Raw genomic sequence first — 16,232 nt, 5'->3', positions numbered from 1 at the left:
AATTATTGACAGATAGATAGATAGACAATAGACAAACAGATAAGCGGTTGAGGAGATGGAGACTGAGAGAGAGAGAGAGAGAGAGAGAAAGACAGAGTAATAAACAGGGAGCTGTGATGAAGAAGCCCACATTATATTCAATTTAATAGTTTTTATTTATTCTAAGACAATGTTGAAGAGTCCTAAGTTCTGTATTGTAGGCAACCTGATGTTTTTGTCAGTTTTTTGAAAACATTTGAGGTCTGAGCATGTGCTTTGACACGTTTCATACACACGCACACCCACACACACACTCTCTGCAACTGATCTCTTCATCTCTTTAGCCCGGAGAACAGATTATTACACATTACAGCAGCTGTAGTTACCCTGAGATTGGGTTCAAGTTATAACAAAGAAAGGAACAAAGGTGTTCATGCCTTTGAGGATGAACAGAAAATGAAATAGTTTTCAAGATTTTTGCAGATATTCTACTGTCAAGTCCTATGAAATCTCTTGATGTTGGTAAATAAGATACATACAAGTAAGAATGTAAAAGTAAGAAGCTCAAATTAAAGTCAGTGTAAAGCAGAAATAAATTGGTGTTATGAGTTTGTCACACCACAGAAACATGTGTCATTGACCACTGAGCCAAATTTAAAAGATTAAAAAAAATTGCCAAGTATATAAAATTAGGTCTCAAAATCATGGAAAAACAAGCACTTCTCTCTGCTGTGAAACGCTGGGGGCGTGTCAGTTAGAGGTGCTGGAACCACGCCCACGCACGGGAGGGGAGCCTCCTCCGTGTACTGTACAAGGACGTAAGCTACAGTAACAATGGAAGCTAATAGCATCATCGGTGGACCCAGCCCGACCTGTTTGAGCTATCAGAGCCAGAAACTGACTCTGAGTATGACACTGATGGTGCTCAGCCTCGTTCCTCACAGTCCATGTTTTACATTACACACAAACGTAAAACCCCATTCTACATATAATTCCTTGTCATAGCTATATTGGTGCACATAAAATATTACCTGTGGATTATCATTGTGCTGTCAGATGGACTCCGCTCAGGGAATGAGGCCAAAGCATGTCATGATAAACTGCAATAACATTTGCTAACATTACATGGGCGTGACAGGATACACGATGTAAAATCACTTTCAGGATTTGCACCTTCAGCAAAATGCATTTAATTGCCTAAATGTACAATATTTGTAACATACATAAGCACACACTTACACTTAGAGCTTAGATCTGGCCCAAAAAAAATCAAGCCCGACCTGACCCGAGCCGAGCCCGTGCAGTGATGCCAGTAACGCGTTACTCTAATCTGACCACTTTTTTCAGTGAGGAGTAATCTAACGCGGTAATAAGTCTTAGACTCACAGTTGCTGCCAGTTTACAGGCAATATTTTGTCATTTTTGTTGCATGTGTCAGGCTGTCCTGCACTCGGAACATGTTCAGTATCTGGATATGTGACGCCTTTTTTCTTTCTTACCACATTTTCTGTTCCATCAGGACTCGCCCTCCGCATTCACACTCGCCAGGTGAAGAGAGATCTCGTCTCCAGCTTGGCTGATATCAGACTGAGAGGAAAGTATCCTCTTTATAAGGGCAGAAAACACGTTGGCTTAGATTTGTATGTGCATGCATTCATGTAAAAAGAAAACAGCTGTGGTGATTCATGTAACAGAAATCTGGCGAAATCCACACGAACCAGTCCTTTTGTTTCATATTCTGTCTGATTGAGGGCTTCATCATTGCTTGGAATGGATAAATGATTGTGCTCTTACAGAGAAAAGTAACATCAAGTTCAGATTTACATAGCAGTATGTTCAATACTCAGTGTGCCTAAAATAAATTGTAAGTAATTGGGTATTCATACCTCAAGTATGTGTGTATAAATGTGTCGCATGTGTTTTGTTTGTTTGTGAAGGGTTGTTAATCTAATGTTGGGAAATTCTTCTTTTCATTCAGGAGCTGTGAGGTGGAGCTGTGAGTGAAAGCCTATTGTAGAGAAAATATGTGTGATTAGAGTTCATCTGAGACCAAAAAACAGTGCGTTGAAAACCTCTTCCAGATATGAAAACTGAGGCTATTTGTTTTGTTTTGTTTTGATTTGACTCAGTCTGCAACGTATAACAAACGTTTGTAAGCCTAAATCTAACCACATTCTATTCTACTTCATTAATTCTGACAATGGAAGAGACTTCTAAAGTAAATGAAATGTATTCACGTGTCAGTGAAGGTTTTGTTCACTTTTTAAACTTGTATGAACGTGTTTACCATTATCACTGAGTAGCTGCATCTCGTTACACAAGTACTTGGTTCAGTCACCAGTGGGTGGCAGATTCAGATTCAAACAACACGGACAAGTGAGTGCGGAGTGTAGACTGGTAGCTGGAGCGGTGCCAGTTTACCTTGAGCAATACATTGAACCCCGAACTTCTCAAACGATTAATTATCTGTTTGTGCATGTCTGCATATTTCAGGGCTGTGTGTGTGAAAAAAAACCCACAACGAAGTAAAGCACTCTTGTTTCATTTAAGAGGGATCAACAAAAGCTTTAGTCTTCTGATGTCTTCTTCTTATCATTATTGAATACATATTAAAATACATTTCCAACAGTTTGGGAGACTTGCTAGACTCACACACAGTCCGCATTGATCTTCTCATCTGTCTCGGTTAGACTCGACCCCCTTTTTGGAGTGTGTAGTACGACTGTGACCTGTTGCTGTAAAAAGTCTGTAGGTATGTACACACTGTGGCAAAGTCATTACAGTCAAGCTCGCACAGTCTGAAGGAGAGAAAGGACTGATATACTCCTACAGCGAAGCTCTGGTTGAGGGCCGATCGAAGGCGGCTGCAGAGACTCAGCTCCGAGGTAGGGAACTCCACGAGGGTGCCACATAACTGCATTACTATTTGTCAGGTGATACATTTCATCAATGTAGAAATATTACAGATTCAGAAACACTCTGAACTAGCATGGCACTCTATGGCACAGCAGAGTGCATTCCTCCACAAAGGCCCAACTCGAGGCTAATCCAATATAGAAAATATAACATTTTGAGGATCCAGATTTTTATTTAGATCCACATCAAATTGCACTCAGCCATAGATAACAGCTTGATTTTTGCCACCAAGAGCCATGCATTACTCCCTGACAAATTGTCAGACTAAATTAACTAAACTGAACTAAATTGTCAAAAAACGCTCACAATCAAACAATGTTAAAGAAAGAGAGAAAAAAAATTCCTGCATCTGCCTCTAATCCAGATCCAGGATTAATGATGTGGCAAAAGTGCACATGACAAGGCAGAAACCACCGTACATACAGATTAAATGGGATTACAAAGTTATTTTTGATGTCAAGTCAGCCTCTTGCCCTATGTTAGCTGGGAAAAGAATCCTTTAATCGTAAAACTAGTAGAACAGGAATTGGTGCGCATGTAGGCATAGAGAAGAATCAAACACACAAAAACACACCCACACACACAGACGTGCATTATTTTCTCAGAGACTTACCCTGAGTAACCCCAACCAGTATTCCCTACCTCCTAACCCTTATACTAACCTGAGTCCAAGTCAGCACCCTGAAATTTAAAGGTCAACTTGATAAAACATATTTAATAGACAAACCATAAACAATCCACTTCGACCAGTGATAACCTCTGTGTCCGAATGGAATGGCACAAAAGGACTGGCACTACTGGTTTGTTATTTTCCTGACACCAATGCCCACATGTGTTTTTCTTTGTGCATGAATGCATGTACAAAAGTCAAACATTGTGTGTCTGCTCTTATAAAAAGGAGACGTTTACCTTAGTCTTACACCAATCCTATCTGGAACCAAGCTGGTGGCACAGACGTGATCTCTCTTCTTCACCTGGTGAACGTGAACTTGAAGGTGAGTCCTGATGCAAGATACTGAGGGAGGGAGTTTGGTGGACAGACAGAACATGACAAAATGATTTCCAGATACCGATACCAATAATGGGTGGGATAAATCTGACACATGCAGCAGAAACGGCCAAATATTGTCTCTAAACTGGCAGCATTGTTGTTAATCTAAAACTGAAGAGTAGTTTCTTACATTTGCTGAAGCTTTATTTTGTGCTACTGCGAACACAAGCAGCACTGGTCTTTATCGTCCTCCTTTGTTTGACGTTTAATTCTTACCTGTCAGCTTTAGTTTAACAGCATGAAACTTACCAATATCAAGAGATTTAAGAAGACTTGACAATGGAGTGTCTGCAAAAACCTTGGCATGGATTGTATTTTCTGTTCATCCTCGATGTTGGAAAATCACATTTTCTTGCAATTATTCAAAATCAGTCTCAAACTTTTTGTCCCACTACAGCTATGGCTAATAAGGATTGTGATCAAGATTTCTGTGAGGAGCTGAAGAAGTTCTTTGACAGCCGTGGCGGGAGCGTAAAAGTGCGGGAGCTCAAGGAGTGGTTGGCCGAAAATTGCAAAGGCCGTAAGAACGAAGTAAGGAACTCGACACACTCACGTTACATGGCACATTTACAATACACATGCATATCTACACGTAACACACTCACTTGTTGTCCCTCTTCTTATTCATCATTCAAATGCAAACTGTAACCTTAACTGTAATAATCTGTTTTCCAGGGTGGAATCAGAGGGCTCTTTCCGTGCATGGAGCAAAAAGCCGATGAAGATATCACGCTTGAGGAGTTTAAGAAATGCTGGGTCGAGAAGAAAAACAAGGGATGTTCCTAAACAGAATGTTTACTACAAAACCCTCAAGATTGAAAAATATGTAATAAAATAAAATAATCACAATAATAGAGTATACACTGACAGCAGAAGCCACATTGGTTTTGAAAAATGTGTCCATTCAATATTGGCTTAGAAAAAATAAAAACCATGCCTTTGATCTAAGCTTGTTTGTCTTTTTATGCACACAACACACAGCTCTACCTATACAATCTCTTACTCAGGTACTACAGTAGATGTGGTATTTCATCTTCATGTTCTTCATTGAAATTGAAGATTTTTCAAAATGTTGGAACTTTCCGTTAAAGCGGGTCAGTGACTGAAGTTTAATCCAGATCCAGGATGATTGAGGTGGCAAAAGTACACACGACAAGGCAGACACCACTTTACAAACAGATTAAATAGGATTAAAAATGTATTCACCAGACTCTCGCCCTATGTGAGCTGGGATTGGCACTGTCTCTGTACAGTATTAGGTGGCATTGATAGATGGACGAAATTAAAACACGTTTTCCATCATTCCATCGTGTGTCGAAGTGTCTTTGGGCAAGATACTAAACACTAAACTGCCCCTGATGGAGCTGGCTGAGAATTAAATATCATCGGGTGAGGAAGCACTGTATCACTCCTGATGAGCTGGACTGCACCTTGCAAAGCAGCCTCTGCCTCTTCTGTGTATGAGTGTGTGTTGAATGGGTGAATTTGGCAAGTGTTTAAAAAGCAAGGTTTGAGTGGTCATTAAGCCAGAAAAGGACTGTATGAAGGAAAGTCCACTTATTTGCCAACTCTTCACCTAACCTTGACCCAAGTGTTATGGTCACACATATATGGGAATACAAGGTCACACACACACACACACACACACACACACACACACACTGACCTATGCCCAACATATTCAGTGGGAGGAAATCAAATGATTTGTTTAACAAACATATTTCCTCCCCACCTTCGATCATCTGCTCCACCCATAAAAAATCCGCTTTAAGCAATGATAAAGCCTCTATCCAAATAGAATGGCACAAAAAAGACTGGTACAGCTGGTTTGTAAGGATTTTCATTATACAAATGCCCACATCCATTTTCTTTGCGCATGAATGTATGCACAAAAGTCAAACATTGTGTGTCTGCTCTTATAAAAAGGAGACGTTCACCTTAGTCTGACACCAATCCTATCTGGAACCAAGCTGGTGGCACAGACGTGATCTCTCTTCTTCACCTGGTGAACGTGAACCTCAAGTTGAGTCCTGATGCAAGATACTGAGGGAGGGAGTCTTGTGGAGGGACAGAAAATGACAAAAGGATTTCCAGATACAGAGCAAGATGGGTTGGAAAAGTTTGACACATGCAACAGAAATGGATAAATATTGTCTAAACTGGCAGCATTGTTATTAATCTAAAACTGGAGAGTAGTTTCTTACATTTGCTGAAGCTTTATTTTGTGCTACTGTGAACACAAGCAGCACTGGTCTTTGTCGTCCTCCTTTGTTTGAACAATTCTTACCTGTACGCTTTAGTTTAACAACATGAAATGTACCAACATCAAGAGATGTCAGAAGACTTGACAATAGAGTATCCACAAAAACCTTGGCATTGATTCTATTTTCTGTTCATCCTTGATGTTGAATAAGTATTAAGTCATATTTTCTTTTGATTATTCAAAATCAATCTCGAATGTCTTGTCCTGCGACAGCTATGGCTGACAAAGACTGTGATCAAGATTTCTGCAACACCCTAAAGAAGTTCTTTGACAGCCGTGGCGGGAGCGTAAAAGTGTGGGAGCTCAAGGAGTGGTTGGCCGAAAATTGCAAAGGCGATAAGAACGATGTAAGGAATTGACACACTCGCGTTACATGGCACATTTACAATACACATGCGCTTCTACACATAACACACTCACTTGTTGTCCTGATTCTTATTCATCATTCAAATGCAATTTAAACTTTAACTTTAACTATAATAATCTGTTTTCCAGGGTGAAGTCAGAAAGCTCCTTCCGTGCATGGAGCAAAGAGCCGATGAAGATATCACGCTTGAGGAGTTTCAGAAATTCTGGGAAGAGAAGGAAAGCAAGGGATATGGCTTAATAGAATATTTACTACAAAACCTTCAAGAAAGACCATCAAAATGTGTAAAGAAAAAAAAGAAGAAAGAAATAGAGAGTACAGTGGCAGACACTGCCTACACCGACAACAGAAGCTACCTGTACCTCCACTGAAGCCTGTTTATTTGAGTTTAAAAATTGTTTTTGAAAGATGTGTCCATTCAATATTGTCTGAGAATGAATGGAAACCATACCTTTGATCTGGGCTTGTTTGTCTTTTTATGCACACATCATACAGCTACACTGATACGATCTCTTACTCAGGTACTACCATAGATGTTGTATTTCATCTCCACGTTCTTCACTAAAATAGTGAAACATTTTCCAAAATGTTGTAACTTTCCTTTAAAATGTGTTTGTCACTTTCCTTTTTCTTTTAAAGAATATTTGAAAAAGTGTACAAGAGAAATTCAATGATGAAAAAGTAATTAATGCTGAGACATTCTTAAACTTTATTTTACTACACTCCTGTGTATTTTGGGATCTTTTAAATTACTCCTTTAAGAAAAATGGGGGTTAATTTATGCTCACACAATTTACAGCTGCAGATGAGGAGAGCGTTGGCTGCCATAGCCAAAATTATGACAAAATATGTTAGATATTCTGTAAAAGAGGGTATAGACTAATAAAAAATAATCTATTTCAAGAAGAGTATTTAAACTCACATGCAGTTCACGAGAGGTCCTGACATGCTTGTGAAGAAATCCAACACTTTGATATACTTGCTCCACCTGCAGGCTGTATGGAGAATGCAGCACAGTATATGGGCCAGCAATGGGTGTGACTTGGACTTAGAAGAAGTGGTGAGGGCACTCAAGTTAAGTGTCTCTGAATGACCTGAATTTCCTCCAGTGCTGAATCACATTCTGTGGCGATTAAAGGCTTCTTAACACAAACGTTCAGAATCTACTCTTCGCAGCGTACATGTACATGACCTCTGATTTGTTTAATCAAAACTTGTGCCTTCATGTGTAAAAAAAGGAGACGTCTCTTGTCACCTGTTCTGCCGGTTTTTTCTTATATAACACTAATGGTAAACCTGCAGGACCTGTTTTGACAGCACAGCGGATTTCTCACAGGAGACACATTCAGCAACATCTCGTTACCAGCCCCAACAGTGTTGGCTGTTATTGTTTTTCACCCACTGAGTCGGCGAGTGTGTGTGTCATCGTGGCAAAATGTGGTCTCGCCGACATTCTAGGTTGTTCAGCCAATCACGAGTGCCTCACAGGAAGGCAGAGGCATGGCAAATGAGAACCAATAAAAAACTATGGTTGCTTTTTCAGAGACGGGCTGGAATGTGAGTGAGTTAACACCTTGTGGGCTGGATGGAAACACACTTGACGCAAAATCGATTATAGATGCATTAAATGTGTGGTGCCACGCAGTCCCACTGTACGGAGACATTCCCATTTTTCACCAACTTCTTCCCGAGCAGAGAAAAATGTGGCACTCAAACTGCTGCAGGGATTATTGGGCAACAACAAATGCCAAAACAGTAAGACTTTACTGCTCATGTTCTGTACGCTAAAGGGTTGAAACTTTAATCATTCTTTAAAGGAAACTTGTTTTTTTTTTTTTATCCAAGAGACAAGTTATAAAAGTGGGTTTATTCATGTGAATCGACACAAACACAGTGCGTTAAAAGACCAAAAGAAATTACTTTTGTGACATGAGAGCAAACCGATCTGACTCCAGCTGTGAAGAGATGACCCCCGTGTCACCAGCTGTCCCAGGTGAGACCAGAGAGGCACTACATAATTGCAAGTCCATTTGTTTGCCTGACCATTACCCTTAGCCTGACTACATTCTATGTCTTCACCCTAGAATTTAATGATTTATGTTATGAGGTCAAGCATTTTTTGGTCACCACAAAGTTTTCAGAACTAACTCTGAGAGTGGGCACCTGGTTCTCGGACCACAAATACAGTCTGAATGCTGACGTGCCCATCGCAGGGAAATCCAGTAATTGCCTCACACTGCCTTATCGACAGTCAGGATTCAAACGGTGATCTCGGGCCTGAGGTCTGTGCTCTAACCTCTTGGCCACTGAGCTGGACCAAAATGTGTAAGGCATGTCAGATTGTGCGTATAAAAGTTGATAAACGTCATTATGTGTTTTTCATGGCCTTATTGTGATAGGACAAGAAGGGGTGACGGAAAAAACAGAGACAAGGAAAGAGAGTGGGTGTGACATGCGGCGGAGAGTCATAGGGTGGGTTCAAACATAGACTACACCTACATCTAACATCCATTTAACTGGACAAGTCGTCACCATGTAGCAGGGGCGTTGACAGGCCTGCAGCTTTACAGGGGCACAGCACCCCCCCATCCACTCACATACACACACACACACAAACAAACACATCCTCATTATATTAGTGCCAAACAGACAAATGCACTATGAATCTGAATAGCCTTGCGTCTGACCAGTGTCCTCCTCAACAGATATATCTGTTTCTATGGAATCTGTTACCTCAGTGTGATGAAGTGATGGTCCCTCATGTCTTTTCCCTCTCTCTCATCTGTCTCTCTCCTCTACTTCCTCACTCTGACTTGACTGTCCACCTGCATCTTCTCCTGCTTTCACCTGTCACAGGAGCTGTCAACTACTCCATTCTGTGATCATAAACTGTCTGTGATGAAAAATAGACTCAATGTGAAATTTCATCTGGAATTTTACATGGGGGCACAGCGCATGTTTATCGGGGCATGTGCCCCGGTAAAAAGTGTCTGGCAACGCCCCTGCCATGTAGGTGGTCTTGGGTTTGAATTTTGTCCCCAAAACTAGCCAAAGCCAGTAACACAGACACACACACGAAACACACTGACCTACACCAAACATTTTGGGCTGGAATGAACTCTACTCTGCTTTTTGTTTGTTCACACATATTTCTCCACAATAGGCTCCACCTTGCAGCTCCTCAATGAAAGGAAGAATTTCTACCCCACCTTTAAACAAAACATTTCAACACATTTCACAGGTGTAATCAATGACAACGGATCCAAACATGATAGTAACATAAACACACACACACACATACAAATGCACTGACCTATATCAAACATTTTGGGCTGGAATGAACTCTACTCTTTTTTTTGTTTACACATATTTTCTCCACCTTGCAGCTCCTTGATGATGAAAGGAAGACATTTCTACCCCACCTTTAAACAAAACATTTCATCACATTTAATAACACATTATTAACGTCAACAAGTAAAAACATAATTTCGGCAGCGCATTTTCTGTCTATTCAGTATGGAACAAAAGGACTGGTACAACAAGTTTGTGGGGATGTGTTCATATTGCCATTAAGTGAGTCACCACTTGTTTTCATTGTGCATGAATGTATGTACAAGTGTCAGACATTGTTTGTCTACTCCTATTAAAAGGAGACGTTCCCCTCGGTCTGACATCAGTCTCATCTAGGACCAAGCTGGTGACACAGACGTGATCTCTTCTTCACCTGGTGAACGTGAACCTCGAAGGTAAGTCCTGATGGAAAGATATGGGGGGAGGGATTCTTTTAACATTTAAGATGTTTAGATACCGAATGTGATGAGAGGGAAAAGTCTGACATTTGCACAATAAATGGTTGAATGTTGTCTGTAAACTTGCAGCACTGTTGTTAGTCTAAACCTTGAGAGTTTGAGCTTTCTGACTTTAGACTAACTGCACGTAGCACCAATATCGAGAGATTTCATGACTTGACAGTAGTGTGTCTGCAAAACCCTTGTCAACAATTTCTTTTTTTTCCAGTTCATCCTCTATGTTTGAAAAGTATTAACTTTTTATGACATTTATTATTCAAAATCAATCTCGACCTTTTTGTCCCACTACAGCTATGGATAAGAGAGAAGTCCGCAAAACGATCAGGGGGCTCTTTAAGAAGAATGGCGATGCTGATGGAAAGATAAAGAAGGAGGATTTGAGGAAGCTGTTGGAAGAAGCATTCGGAAGCCATGAGAAGAAAGTAAGAAACTCAACACACTCCCTTTACGGGGCACAGTTACGACACAGGTCTATTCAAAACACACCAACTTGTTCTCCTTCTTCTTCACCATTCCGATGCGTTTCGTGCCATTAAGTGTAATTATCTGCTCTCCAGGATGAAATCATTGGCAAGATCATGGATGCAGCCGACAGCGACGAGGTCACCTTGAGGCAGCTGAAGAAATCCATGGCTAAAAGCTGCGACCAAGGCAAGGGCCAAGAACAGAGAGATTCCTTACATTTGCTAAAGCTTATTTCTGTGCTGCTGCAACACAGGCAGCACGGATTGTACTGTTAAACTTGAACTTTGACTTACCTGTTAACTTTAATCCGACTACATGTAATGCACCATGTTTGCAAAAATCTTTGAAACAATTGTATTATCCATTCATCCTCCGTGTATGAGAAGCATTTACTCATATTCGCTTTTAATTATTCAAAATCAATCTAAATATTTTTGTCCATCTACAGGTTGTAAGGATGAGGAAATTGAAAAAGCCATGCTGGACCTCTTTGAGGAGTACGATGGAGACGATAGCGGCGCGTTGGAGAAGGCGGAATTCGAAAAGATGATCGATGAACTACTTGAAAACCATCCGAAAAAGGTAAGAAAGTCAACACACTCGCCTTACGCGGCACATTCACCTGTCATCCTGCTTCTTATTTATCATGCAGTTATGCATTATGCATTATTATTTATCATGATACACTTCATGCTGTAATTTTCTGTTCCCCAGGATAAAATCAAGAGGAGGGCCATGAAGCGTCTCCAAAGGAGTGACAACAACATCAGTAAAGATGAGTTTGAGAAACTCATGCCACTCATAAAGAGACTCTACAAGAAAAAACTTGAGGATCCAGATTCTGCAGAGGATGAATAAACAGAATTGTTACAGCAAAACCCTCAAGAATGACCATCAGAATGAATAACAGAAAAACCTGTTTATTTGAGTTTGGAAATTGTTTTTTTCAAAGATGTGTCCATTCAATATTGTCTGAGAAAAAATAAAAGCAATGCAATTGACTCTGATGTGGGCTCTTTGTCTTTTTACGCACACAACACAAAGCTGGGAAGAAAAAGACAGACCAAAGGAGGGGAGGCAACCTAATCTCTTACTCGGGTTTAGGTGATTACACCTACAGTAGGTGTGGTACTTCATGTTCTGGGCAGTGGTGTTTCCTTCATCACATTAGGGCACCATTATCTCAGTATTCTGTATCCTAAAGGGAAGTACATCGAAGCTCATGTAGAACTTGTTGTGAGGTCGACAGTGTGCTGGCAGGTGCTTGTGGAGATATACAGCATTGTGGTACACTTGCTCCACCTGGCAGGCAGTGTGGAGAATGCAGTATATAAAACATGAGCAATGGTTGTGACACTGACTTAGGAAGTTGAAGCGATTCAAGTCAAACAGGTCATCCATCCTGTTGTTGGCTCAGCACAAAAAGAAAGAGGAACAAATCAAATATAACATCCCCTCCAAAACTATTGGAGCGAGGCCAATTGCTTTACTTCTGATATCAAAAGATCAATATGAGACAAGAGATCAGTATGTCAGCATCCATTTCCAGGTATTTACATCTAGATCTGTTAAAAATCATAGTAGATAGCACCTTTTGTTTGAACCCACCCATTTTTCAAGTGAGCGAAATGATTGGAACATATACGATCGACCAAAGATTGTGTCCTATTACAGTGATTATTCAAACAATAAATAGGGCTGAATGTCTACTCTCGGTTTCAGCTTTGGGTTTTGCCTCTGCAGATTGCATTTATAGTCAAAAAGGTAACCAAAATAAAGACCACAGAGCTATCTATGGGAGAAAAACAAGCAATTATGAAGCTGAGAGAGGACAGAAAATCAATCCTAAGAATATTGGTTGATTGGAATTTGCCAAAAAAAGTACAGAGACGAGGCTCATGAGTTCTGAAATAACTTAAATCTCTCAATTTTGTGAGTTAGTGAGTTGGAAAAACACCCCCAATAAACTCTGTGAAACACTAACATTGAGAAATTCTTAATTATCCAGGCCTTCTGCTAAATTGGGCACATGCTAAACATTTGGTTCTTTTTTTCTTTGAGTAAAAACCATCGTGTCTGTTTATCCCAGTGATGTGCATGTGGATATTTCTTTCCATGTTCTGACGCTCTGTCTTTTCTCTCTCCTACACATGAGCGCTCTCTCTCTCCACTTCTCTGCTTCATATCTATACCCACAAAGATCTTCATATCTATTCCTACAAATTACTGCCTCATGCTTGTAAGCCTCCCCCAACCTTTCAAGTTGCAGTTACTTCCATGTAGCTGCTTGTATTTAACTGTGAAACTCATATTCAATACTGCACAATACTGTGTAGTAGGTAAACTGGAATATTTGCTGTCTTTAGTTAGAGACTTTTGTTACAGAGAGGTACAGACGACTGACAGAGGGCTTCGTAACATGGTGATGTTGTTAAATAATGTCCAGAAATGTTTTTTTCCAGAGCATTACGATGTCACAGTAGAGTTGACCTTTGACCTTTTGGATAAAAATGCCATCACTTTATCATTTCATCCTTTTGTTTTACCTTACGCTATCCTGTTAGTGAGTTACTGCCAACAATGTGACCTCAGTGACCTGCTTCCGAGATGTAACACCAATAGATGGAGAGATTCATTTGTCCCTGCAGTGATCAGGCTTTTAAATGACGTATGTTGAATGTTTTTTTCTTTTTGGATGTGTTTGTTGTATGTTTGCTACTTGCTGTGAAACAAATTGCCCCTAGGGGATAATAAAGACTCTTGAACCTTGATGTACAAATGGCAGCTCGAGCCATTATTTCATATTGTTGTCTGCAGCAGAAAATGTTTGTTGACAGACCGGCTGCTCAGCCAGTCAAAAGAACCTTACAGGGAGGCAGGAGCACGGCAAAGGAGAACCAATAGAAACACAGGTCTGTTTCTAGACAGGATGCAAAGTGAGTGAGTCAACACAAATCAACAAAATTGCATTTAAATTGATAATATTTACGGTCCCACAAGCTACAACTCCACCAAGCGAACCAGTTCCATTCAGTTTATCTTGTTATAAGTTACAACAGTTATCCAGAACCACTTTAATGTTGCGGTATGGACACGTTCTCATAGTTTGCATCCATTGTTTTCCTGAGAGGAGCAAGTCTGCTATTCAGACTAATGGAGACATTATCAGGCAACAACAAACCCCCAAAACAATCAGAGTTTAATGCTGACTTTGTGAAGAAATATAAGCATAAACACATTATGACTGCTGATTTGTTTTGTTCATAATAAATGATGAGCTACAATTTCTCAGCTTGTTGATGGGTTCTGAAATAGTTTTTTTTAACAGAGAGATATTTTCTGAGAGGTAAGTATATACATTTTCGTCGATCGTTATGGACCTGACATTTCCATTAAGGAAGCACTGGTGGTGATATGTGCACGGGAGACCGCAGCAAGTGATGTCTGTTGAATGTTTGATGAGCCCAATCTCATTTTCCTCCGACAGCGATGACACCGAACACCCAGGTGTGCAGTGATTGCCATAAACAGACGAGGACACACACACACACACACACACACACACAGAGCACTTCAGAAGTTCATAGTCGTTATTTTAATGTCAGAAAGTTTGGAAGGGAAGGTTCTTCAACAACCAGTTTACAGAGATATGAAGATGATGAATATCACATTTTGCATGCATGTTCAAACCACATGTCACTCGAGTTGGCCCGACACCAGTATGATCTGATTTCAAGGTCTGCAGCGATAGATATAACATACAGTATGCATTCTGCATGTGTCTTACGTATAAATGTTTTTAAATGTGTTAGAAATAATTTAAGTGTTCGTATTTAGTCCTCCTGTTCACATTCTTGGTTTTTGCCCTTGCCTTTCTTGCCGCCCTTGCCTGTCTTCTTACTGTAGTAGCATTTGGCCAGGTCGCTAACACACCGACAAAACTCCTTGAAGTTGACCTCACCATCGTGGTTTTTATCCAGCATCTCCATGACCTCCTCGATGTCGTCAGCGTTGATCTTTTCCTGTAGAATACATACAGTTTAACAGGCACTGAATGAGAAGCAGAATACTGTGTGTTTGTTTTTCATGGGCAGATTTGTGCGTTGCTTACTTTTAACTCAGGACTTTGTATTTCTTGCTCCAACACCTTCTTCAACTCCTCTTTGTTTAACTTGGGTTTCTTGCCTTCTCCATCATTAGCATACTCCAGAAATATATCCACCATGGTTGTAATGACCTGGTCCAGACGAGCCATGGCTGGTGCTGGAGAAATAGGTTGTTATTGATTGAGAGTAATTAGAAAGACAGGAGTAAATACCTCTAAACCATGCTGGATGCACAGAAAAATACTTTGCTCTGTCTTGTGAAAACATATAAAGTGTGTTAATAGCAGTGTGGTAGAGACACGTGGTGTTAGAAATGTTTATAGACATAAGCATCAGATACAATAGCCAATAGAGGACCAGCAGCAACTCTAGAAGCTGGTTGACAAATGCTCAGAGCAACTTCTGTTTGAAATCAATCTCAAGTTATAATTAATAGTAATGATGAAACTTTACGGACAACCATCCTAGCATTTCCATTGCATATTTCACACTCTGCATCTGAATTAGATGTTTTACCTCGTGCTTTTTCTTCCCCTCAATAAAATCTCCCTTCCCCGACATGTTGCTTTTCATCAGTACTCACCGTCGAGTTCAAGTTCGCCAGGTGAAGAGGGATCACGTCTGTGGCAGCAGCTGTCCCAGGTGAGACTGTTGTCAGACTGAGGGAAAAGCCTCCTCTTAAAGAGCGGACCCACTCTGTCTGACACACACACTCACACACCCACACACACACATACACGCACAGTGGCAGAGAACCGCACACACAAGCTCAAGTGTGATTCATCCACTGGAAATGCAGCCCCACTCCGCCCAAACTGGCTTTCATCGGTTCTGTCTCACAACTGTGCCACACTAAAGAAAATGAACCCAAGTCAACTTTTGTGTTTGTTTTGGGGCTGGGTTTGCATTTGTGTTTGCTTGTAAGAACAAAATGGTTGAGCTTGCCTGTGTGTTTATGTTGGTGAAGACATGGAACAGACTGTACAAATCGAGTCAAACCGCTGCTCAGTGAAGCCTTCTAGAGGAAATATGTGAGCAAAAGTGGAAAATTACAGTGAGAAGGTCTCTTCTGTGCCAAGAATGTCATTTCTGCTTGTGTGAGTGTGTCTGGACATACTTTGCCTCTAAGTCTGCATGCACAATGCACCCACTGTATATCTTATTTACCTTAAAGTCTTGCACATATGGTCAGTAACAGACAATCAAAACAATGCTTCATGCTTCATTTAGCTCCAATTACAATGTTAAAAGATTCATATTTTAATTTAAGTACGAA

General features: G+C 40.4%; 1 protein-coding gene and 1 long non-coding RNA gene across 2 annotated transcripts; one reads left to right on the top strand and one right to left on the bottom strand.

The window, feature by feature from the left end:
* Positions 1–2,787: 2,787 nt before the first annotated feature.
* On the top strand, positions 2,788–4,654 carry LOC115567726 (uncharacterized). Its single transcript, XR_003981250.1, has 4 exons — positions 2,788–2,864; positions 3,794–3,890; positions 4,344–4,477; positions 4,622–4,654. It is a non-coding gene; the product is annotated as an uncharacterized LOC115567726 (long non-coding RNA).
* Positions 4,655–14,422: 9,768 nt separating this feature from the next.
* s100w (S100 calcium binding protein W) lies at positions 14,423–15,800 on the bottom strand. The gene is made up of 3 exons (XM_030392822.1): positions 15,540–15,800; positions 14,962–15,113; positions 14,423–14,872 (listed from the first exon to the last, which is right to left on the bottom strand). The coding sequence occupies exons 2-3, from the start codon at positions 15,103–15,105 to the stop codon at positions 14,684–14,686; spliced, it is 333 nt and encodes a 110-aa protein (XP_030248682.1). The 5' UTR covers positions 15,106–15,113; positions 15,540–15,800; the 3' UTR covers positions 14,423–14,683.
* Between the last annotated feature and the right edge of the window lie 432 nt (positions 15,801–16,232).

The sequence above is a fragment of the Sparus aurata genome, chromosome 17, assembly GCF_900880675.1.
Source record: "Sparus aurata chromosome 17, fSpaAur1.1, whole genome shotgun sequence".
Taxonomy (NCBI): Eukaryota; Metazoa; Chordata; class Actinopteri; order Spariformes; family Sparidae; genus Sparus; species Sparus aurata.
Note: the sequence above shows the minus strand (reverse complement) of the source record. Positions and strands in the feature narration are given on the sequence as shown.

Coding starts and splice junctions, on each gene's coding strand:
- s100w (XM_030392822.1), bottom strand. CDS start 15,105: ATGGCTCGTCTGGACCAGGTCATTACAACCATGGTGGATATATTTCTG. Junction 14,873..14,961: donor TACAAAGTCCTGAGTTAAAA/GTAAGCAACGCA, acceptor TGTATTCTACAG/GAAAAGATCAACGCTGACGA.